Source organism: Sceloporus occidentalis, unplaced genomic scaffold, assembly GCF_023333645.1.
Source record: "Sceloporus occidentalis isolate IW3139 unplaced genomic scaffold, rSceOcc1.0.p SCAF_14, whole genome shotgun sequence".
Lineage (NCBI taxonomy): Eukaryota > Metazoa > Chordata > Lepidosauria > Squamata > Phrynosomatidae > Sceloporus > Sceloporus occidentalis.
In genome coordinates, this window is record NW_028316994.1 from 19,462,886 (window position 1) to 19,472,340 (window position 9,455).

General features: G+C 47.9%; 1 protein-coding gene across 1 annotated transcript; it reads right to left on the reverse strand.

Moving 5' to 3' along the window:
* Positions 1–2,272: 2,272 nt before the first annotated feature.
* On the reverse strand, positions 2,273–6,714 carry LOC149304401 (rhomboid-related protein 4-like). The gene is made up of 3 exons (XM_089480205.1): positions 6,357–6,714; positions 3,857–3,995; positions 2,273–2,669 (listed from the first exon to the last, which is right to left on the reverse strand). Exons 1-3 carry the CDS (start codon positions 6,712–6,714, stop codon positions 2,588–2,590), a joined length of 579 nt encoding a protein of 192 aa, XP_089336331.1. The 3' UTR covers positions 2,273–2,587.
* Between the last annotated feature and the right edge of the window lie 2,741 nt (positions 6,715–9,455).

Consider the following 9,455-nt stretch of genomic DNA (forward strand, 5'->3'; position numbering starts at 1 on the left):
CGGAGGGTGTCCCAATTGGAATCACTCTCTGAAAGCTCAGGGGAGGCCTACAAGTCCTCAGAATTGCCAAAGAATTGTGGAGGAGAACTCTCTTTCTCCCCCCTTTCTTCCATGAGATTCACTCAGAGTTTAAGCTCTCTCTTCTCTGAGCGTAGACCCCTCAGCTGAAACACAGTCTCAGCTCTTTCCCTCGCTGCTGTGTCTCCATTTCTCACCCCTCTTTAAAAGAAACTGGAACGCAAGGCGCCCAGCCCAAAGTCTTCCATCGGCCTCGTCTTATCCAAGGCAGTCAGTGCCTGCTGAGCCCACCTTACAAAAAGTTCCATTTTAGGTGCCTCCTTACCACCATCACCATCTTGCAATTCTACGATGCAACATTTTCTGTCCTCACTTACTTGGGATTTTTGGAAAAATTGACCCAGTGTTGTAAGAAGTCAGTTTTTTTAATTCCCAGACATTTTTTGCGGACAATGGCAAAAATAGGTGAAAGTGTTCTTGTTGTATCTTAATGTATCTGGGAGCAGAAGATCACAGCTGTGCTAAAAGAATAATCTTCCTTGATTTTGCTTTTAAATTGTGCTGTAGTCCTACTTCTTTGCACATCCTTCCTCCGCACCATTTTATTCTCTGGCTGTTTTTAAAGCTCACGCCGTTGGCTTGCCATATCCTATCTGGCCAGGTCTTTCATGCTAGCTGGGGCTCCCTTTTGGGGGGATAAAAGTTCTCACCCTACCTCCCAAAATCTCTCCCCTAAGAAAGAAGGGACTGTTCCCTTAAGGAAAACTGGAGTTTCTATTTTCAAGAAAAATACGGACTACATTTTTAAAGATATCTATCTATCTATATAATCACAATATATATATATATATATAAACACAAAATGTGTTGCACTCAAAATGTCTATAAATAATCTATATGAGAGGAAAAAAATCTTATTTAAAAACAACAGTGATTTTGTGTCTTCTTGATTAATTTCTGGCAAACTTTCCATCTCTGATGGCAAAACAAAATTGCTACCCGCACCAAAACAGTGTTGTGTTTATTGCAAGACAGAGCTGTGTTTAGTTTTTTGCTACATAAAGAGATATAAAGGAATCCTGCAGCCCCTTTGAGACTGACTGTGAAAATGACATTTCTAGCATCGGCTTTCATGGGTTCTGTGGAGGCATCCGAAGAGGTGGAATAGACGCCAGGAAAGCCGGGGCCAGAATATTTTTCCCCCTCGGTCTCAAAGGGGCTACAGGATCCCTTTATACAGATTGAGTCTCCCTTGGGCAGAAATCTGAAATATTCCCAAAACCAAAACTTGTTTCATGGGTGGCTGATGGTTCAGTATACACAAACTTTATTTCATGCACAACAGTATTTAAAACATTGTGTATAAAATTACCTTCAGGCTGTGTTTAAAGTGCATGTGAAACATATATGAATTTTGCATTAAACTTGGGTCCTATCTCTAGGAGACCGCATTGTGTACGTATTCCAAAATCCAAAGAAATCCCAGATCCGAAACACTTCTGCTCCCAAGCATTTCAGATAAGGGAGACTCAACCTATATCTTCTTAGCTCTGTCTTTAGTGAACGACTGTATTGTGGGGTGCAATGGGCATTTTCTTGGGGCCGTATTCTGATCTTTGGAGGTGTCTGACCAAAATCTCTGATTCGTGAGAGAGAGATGATGGAAAGGCCAAAGTGTATGTTGTTGGTGGGACTAGGATGGTGGGTTTTGGTGCTTTGTGTTCAATAGTTGCATACGGATTATTTTTTATTATTATTTTTTTGAGTGGTGGGAGACTTACAAGCCTGTGGGATTGGCTTTATTTCTGCCTGGAATGCAAAGACAACAGCTGCCTAAATGTCTGTGGAATGGTGAAGGATGTTAGGAATGCAGATGGAGGCCTGGGAGCTCAAGAGTTTGGGGGGGGGGGCATTTTGGGTCTAGCTGCCCAAGAGATGCTCCAGGCCTTTCCTGCCCCCTGCATTACCTCTTCGTGAAGAGGATAATAATAATAATTTGTTTTATTTATATACCGCTATTCCAAAGATCATAGCGGTGAACAGCAAGTAAGCTAATTTGCCCCCAACAGTCTGGGTACTCATTTTAGCTCCCTCCTCGGAAGGATGCAAGCCTGAGTCGAGCTTGGGCCCTTTTGCTGGTCTTGAACTCGCAACCTTGTGGTTTTGAGTGAATGGCTGCAGTACAGGCATTTAACCACTGCACCACCAGGCCTCAGGATGAGGGAAACCCCTCTTTTCCAAGACTCTGCCATCGACTTGCACCCACATGTCTGTCTTCTAGAAATAGGGAAGGAATTCTTCCATTCCCCTGTCTGCACATTCCTCTTTATTTCCAGGAGAAACAGCCACCTCTGGTGGGAAAATGCCTCCCCAATGTAGCTCCAGGCTGTAGGTCTAGGCACAGATGTTTCCCCAAGAGAGACCACTACTCATGGTTCAGAATGTTTGGGGGTTTTTTTGGAAAGGAGGCCAAATGGATTGTACAGAGAGGATCTGAGGCCCGGCGGCTGGATGACTGAGTCTCTTGCGGTGTCCGCAGTGGCCAATGTGGCTGCTTAGCTGAGGTGCTTCAGGCGATGCCCAAGCGGAAGGGGGCAAAAGCAAACATCAGGCCTACTAGGATGCCTGAGATGTGGCCCATGAGAGAGCTCCTACAGAGAGAGGGACAGAGAGAGAGAGAGAGGCAGGTTGGATTCAGAAGGTTTAAAAATACTTAATATCTTTGGTGTTGGTTTATTATTAAGTTGTACATGTAAAAAATTAGCTCTAGGAATGTGCTTCTGTTCAATCCAGAGGTAAAATTCTGCAAGGCTCCAGCTGTTGATGGACTGCAACTCTCGACATTCCTCATCACTGGCTATGCAACATGGGAGCCATAGGAATTTACATCCAGCCGCATCTGAAACTCTGCAGGTTTCCTTCCCTGGATTTAAAGCAGATCCTGGGGTTTGTACTTTAGCAGAGGACTTAGATTTTCTTTTTTCTGCCCAGAGAATGGTAGTTTTCCAGAGCCAGTCAATAAGGGCAGTGGTCTAGAAATCTCTGTCAGAGAATCCTAGAGTGAGAAGAGGCCTTCCACCATTTTGGTCAAACTCCTCTGGAAATGCTCTGGCTTGTCACTATCCCTCTCGAATTGTGGTGCCCAGAATTGGACACAGGGTCTCTCCAGGTGAGGTCCAACCAAAGCAGTAGAGACTGGCACTACCATGTGCCTCCATCAGAGATTGTGGTGGAGTCTCCTTTGGAGGTCTTTAAAGAAAGGCTAAATGGCCATCTGTCAATGGGGATGCTTGGATTGTGATTTCTTGCATGGCAGAAGGGGGTTGACCCTTGGGGTCTCTTCCAACTCTAGGATTCTGTGACTACGTTCCTCTCGGTTTTTTTGGGGTCTGTAGTTTAGGGTGGGGAACTTACCATTCTGTGATTCCTATTTTTCTCCATTCCCTCTTTGCCTTCCTCCCCAACCAAAAGCCCTTCCTGGACACCATTTCCCTCCTCAGTCTGTAAAAGCTTATACAACACCTTCTTCCAAACAGTCTCAAAGGTGCTGCAAAATCCCTTTCTGTTCTCATTGGGAAGGTCACCATAAGTCAAAGCCAACTTCTCTGCAAATGAGAACAACAAAGGCTTTCAGGGCTAGAGAGGATGAAGCCATGAAAGTGGCAACAGACTGCACTATTGCACCCCTAGAAGCCAGAAAGAATCAGCTGGGCTGCTGGACATAACATGAAATGATGCAACTGGTCAGAACAGATGAGAATGGTGGGGAAATCAAAAGATGGCAATACAAGAGACATGCTCCTCCCTCACATGGGTCCCCCAAGCGCCATGCTCTTACCTGGGACTGAAGACGGCCAGGATCAGGCACTCCAGCAGACAGAGCCACCTGGTTGTGATGGCAAAGCCACTGTTGGCCATGGCTACCACTGGAAAGGGATCCACTTGCCGGCCCATGGCTTCCAGGGAGAAGAGGACCCCTGTGTTTAGAGGGAAGGAGGCAGAAGGAGAAGGAGGATGGGAGAGGCATCCTGACCCTCACTTTTCCTCAGCATCCGCATTGGCCAGGAACTGGGGACTCCTGCTAGGTTCCTTTTAATTTTGCAAAAGGCGGCAGTGGGGTGCGTAATACGTAGGTCCAGTGCGGTGTTGTGGTTTGAGTGCTGGGCTAGGACTGCTGTGGATCAGGGTTCGAATCCCCTCTCAGCCCAGAGAACCCAACCTTGGGTGCAAGCCCCCCTCTTTGTCAGCCTTAGAGGAAGGCATCAGCAAACCGCCCCTGAATAAGTCTCAAGAGCCAGTGTGGTGTCATGCTTTGAGCATTGGGCCATGGCTCTGGGAGACCAGGCTTTGAGTGCCCACTTGGCCACAGGAACTGCTTGGGCAAGTCACACTTCTCATGAAAGGTAATGCAGACCCCTCTGAAAAGGCATTGCAGGAAATCCCTGGGAGAGGTTGGCTTGAAGGCACAGAACCACAATGGTGCATGGAAAGTGTGGCTTTTTTGAGGGCAAGGTGGGCTTTAGGGTGGGAGAGGGTCCCTTGATGGAAACCAGCCTTCAGAGAGGAAAGCTTTGGAGGGACATTTCGCTGATCAAGTTAGAATCAAACAGCAGAGGCTGGCCAACTGGTCTTGGCCCCTGAACCTCATGATGGAGGAGGAGGAGGAGGAGGATAGTAATGGCCGGAAGTCGGGAGTATTTTATTTGTATTTTCCCTTCCCAACTAAGATTCAAGGGAGTTTATACATTGAAATGTATTATTATTATCATCATCATCATCCCTCAGTCGGGGTAAAGCATATTAAAATAGAAAACATGACTCCATGAAGGTAAAATATCAAAAGATATCTCAACATCCTCACCACCCTCTTTTTTTCTGCATCCCTGAGACTCAAGACAGAACAAAGACAGCTAAAACTTCACATCACCAAAATATGTCAAATTTTAAGATACAGTTAAACCTTCCTGAGAATTGAAAGCACACGCATTTGAAAAAGGACCACAAATGCAGACTGTGTTTTACCTTATTAGAAGCCCTTTCCTCATGAGCTGTGATTCCCCAAGGATAATGTTTGAATGTATTTAAACCATAAATAATATATTTTATAGCCAAAAAAATCAACACATGTATAATTAAACTGAATAGGAAGCACTTTTGAAACCATATTCCTCATAGCAGCAAGGCTGCCTCTCCTACTTAAAAGTCCTTTCTTTAAAATACTCTTGTTTTTTGAAAGCCTGCTGGAATAAAAACAAGCTTTTGCCAAGAGAAGGAAGGAGCCGGTCCAGCCATGTAGGGCATCATCATCATCATCATCATCATCTATTTGTTTCCCCCAAAACGGACTCAAAACAGCCTGGGAGCAGCCACCAAGAAGACCCAGTCTTGCAGGGCTCCTTGGCTGGCAAAGGACTAATGCAAAATGTCCTCTCCATCAGCAATCAAGCGTCCAGTTGGCCAACTTTCACCAGAGGACCTAGAGATTCCTAGAGAGAACACTTCTCTAGGCATTTGTAGGTCCTCCAACGCAATTCTATGGTAGCGTCCAGCAGAGGTTGACCATAGATTTGCACTGAAGGACCTATAAATGGCTGGAGAGGTGTTCTCCCAGGTTAAAAACAATACAGCAGTCCCTCCACATTCACTCAGGTTAGGAGCACACGGCTCCCGTGAAAGTGGAAAAACTGCAAATCAAAAACACGACTATTTTAACCGGAGGGCACCTCTCCAGGAATCTCTAGGTCCTCCAGCAGAACTCTGCGGCCAACATCTGCTAGAATTTGACCACAAAATCATGCTGGAGGACCTACAAAATCACTAGAGGAGTGTTCTCTCTGGGAATCCTTAGGTCCTCCTAAGTGCAACTTTGTGGACAACATCCAGCAGGATTTCTCTGGAGGACCTAGAGCAGTGCTTCTCAACCTGTGGGTCGCAACCCCTTTGGGGGGGTCAAGTGGCCCTTTCCCAGGAGTCCTCTAAGACCATCAGAAAACAGTAGCAAAATTACAGTTATGAAGAGAGACGAAAATAATTTGATGGTTGGTAGTCACCACAACATGAGGAACTGCAGTAAAGGATGGCGGCATTAGGAAGGTTGAGGACCACTGACCTAGAGAGTCCTAGAGAGAACACATTCATCACATTCACAAATAATGAAATCCCCAAAAGCCAGAGCCACGAATGCGGAGGGCTGGCTGTCGTGGGCTTTTCATTTGCGGTTCTCCCAGCCTCATGGCTGTCCTGCCCAGCCAACGTGGGGAGATCACTGTCCCATCAGCGGATGGACTGGCCACTGCTAGCCTCAGGCGGTGGGGCTTTGGGGACGGTGGGAGGCGCACCTGAGAAGCCCACGGCGCAGTGGTCCCGGTACCAGGAGTCCCCCGTCGTCGCCGCCAGCAGCAGGTTGAGGGCCAGGTAGAGCATGCTCCCCAGGAGGGCCAAGGCCAGCAGGACGGCCCCGGTCTTCAGGCTGCCCACCTCCATCTCCATCTGTCGCCCGAGGCAGAAGAAGGTGGCCATGTTGAGGAGCAGGTGGCTGGCGCTCAGGTGGTGGAAGGGGGCCAGGAAGAGGCGCTCCCACTGGCCCTGGTCCCACACCATCCGCACGCTCAGGCAGGTGCCCCTTGGGGGCCGGAGCGGGTGCCAGAAGAGGGCCACATTGAGGGCCACCAGGGCCAAGGTGGCCCAGGGCAGCATGGGCAGAGCAGGCAGCCAGAGCCCCCATCACTAAGGGCCCCTGGGAGCAGGAGGGGGCCCTCTGTGACCTCACGGCTGATGTGACCTTTGACCCCTCAAGCCCTGCCTGACCCAGGAAAAAAGGCTCCTCTGCTTTCAGCCCAGGCGTGTCTGAGAGGGGCTTTCACAGAGCTTGGCGCAGCGGTTCTGTCTGGACCACCACTCCCAGAATCCTCCATCCACTGTGGCTACTATAGCTCCCAGAATCCTCCAGCCACAATGTGACTCCCAGGCTCCCCCAGCCATAGCCACTCTGACTCACAGAATCCCCCAGTCACCTTGGGCACTGGCCAGGGACATTCAGGACCAGTAAGGTTAGGTGAGACCACTGGTGACACTGGCTGGAGGATTCTGGGTAATGCAGTCCAAGTGGGATTCAATTGATTGATATATCGATCTGTCCATCTATATCAGAGTCTCGGGAGGGCTGGGGGCCCAGTGTCACCCTGGGCAGCGTGGCCTTAGGCGTGTGGGCCCCCAATGCCCCCCGGGGTCTGGAGGCACAGGGTTTGCCATTGCCATTCTCTGAGGCTGAGAGAGCGTGACTTCCTTAAGGTCACCCAGTGGTTTTCCTTGGCCGAGTCTGGATTCGAACCTTGATCTCCAGAGTTGTAGTCTGATGCTCAAACCACTATACCAACACTAGCTAGTAGTGACCAATTTAATCTATTGATGCCTTTAAACAGAGGCTAGGTGGCCATCCTTTGGAGGTGCTTGGATTGTGAGTTCCTGCATGGCAGAAGAGGGTCGGACTTGATGGCCCTGGGGGTCTCTTCCAACTCTAGGGTTCTATGATTCTGAGTACAGTGGGGCCTCCACATTTGCTGGGGTTTGCGACACAGGACCCCCGTGACAGTGGGAAAGCTGCAAATAAAAAAATACTCCCTCCCTGGGAGAACACCTCTCTAGGCATTTACAGGTCCTCTGTGGTCAATGTTGGCCAGATGTTGACCATAGAATTGTGCTGGAAGACCTATAAATGCCTAGAAAAGCATTCTCTCTAGAAATCTCTAGGTCCTTCAGCGCAAATTCTGATGACAGTTAGCCACAGAGTCACACTGGAAGACAGAGACAACATATTCCAGTGGGCTCTCAGGATCCATGGATTCAAGCATCCACGGTGTGAAAATATTTTATAATATACAAATTCCAATAAGCAAACCTGATTTTGCCATTTTATATAAGGGGCACCATGTTACTCTTCCATTGCATCTAATGGGACTTGAGCATGCACAGATTTTGGTATCCCTGGGGGTCCTGGAACCCAACCCCAGCGGAGACCAAGGGCCCACTGTAAGCAAATCTGCAAATAATCAAATCCACAAAAGTCAAAGCCGCAAAGGTAGAGGTTCGACTGTATATTTTGGGAGGCACTTATTCTCCCTGGCACTAGGTTCAGGCCTGTTGCCAGCTGCCAAGTGCAATGGATATATGCCATTTGGAAAAGTTACTTCCTTTGGACCAGCTTGACCCCTTCCTTCTCTTTGGACCCTTTGCTCTGGCTGCTTTTCCCAAAGGCTACAGCTCCACCTGGTGGCCATTCCCTCGCGTGGCATGTGCCCTTCTGTCCACTCTCCCAGCCCAAGGCCATGTCCACATTTGCACCGCTTTGATTGAGTCCAGACTGTCTTCAGGTGCCAAGACCAGTTCTGCACTGAGTCTGAGCCATCCCTCTCTTAAATCCAATTTTAAAACTTTACCTTTTGTGATGAGATAGCAAGTGGCCAGTGAGATGGGCAATTGGAGAGAAGCGCAAACCTTTGAGATGGTTCTGAGACTTTTAAAAACTCCTGGATGCAATGCAAAGGCGTTTTGGGGTGTTTTTTCTTTTTGTCTCTCTGGCTTTGGCTGCATCCACACTGCAGAAATACATAATCTGGTATGACCTGGCTCAGTGCTATGGAATTCTGGGAACTGTCATTTGTTGAGGCACCAGAGCACAGAAAGACTGTGGGTTCTGGCCACACAAAAACAGAGGGCAATTGTACATGTTTTGGCTAAACCTTTTCCCCAAAATGAATGCATTGCACCTGGGAAGGGAAACAACCAGGTCAGGAAAACCTTGCATGAACAAGCAAAAATACTTTGACCCTTAGAGGGAGTATCTGAGGATGATTTTTAATTCCTTTCACCCGGAGTGGAGTGGAGTCTCCTTCCATAGAGGTCTTTATACAGAATCTGGATGGCCATCTGTCAGTGGGGATGCTTTGACAGAGAGTTCCTGCATGGCAGAAGAAGGGGGTTGGACTGGATCAGGGCCCTTCTTGGGGTCTCTTCCAACTCTAGGATTCTATGATTCTTCCAATTTTCTTACAGTCTCCGTTTTGATGGAGAGACTTATAGATCTATGCATTTCCCCCACATGCAGCTGTTTCCATCTGCTTAGAAAGAGATTTTGGAGGCAGCCACTGACTGCCTTGCCTGTTGTAAGCAGGCACATACATCTACAGTAAGGTTGGCAAGATCTGAATCCTCCTCTTTCCCAGATCAAGACTTTTTGTTGTTGCATTCTTTATTGCAAACCTGCTCCTTCAACCTAAACCTAACCTTAGCTCTCCTTCACAATCCTCCCCAAGCTAATGCTGCTAGAAAAACAAAGCAGCTAGACAGAGGAAGAGGAAGAAGGGGACCTAAAAAGACATGGTAAAAAGGAGGTTCACTTTCAGAGACTTTGTTCCCTGATGTATCCCTGTGCAATGTGC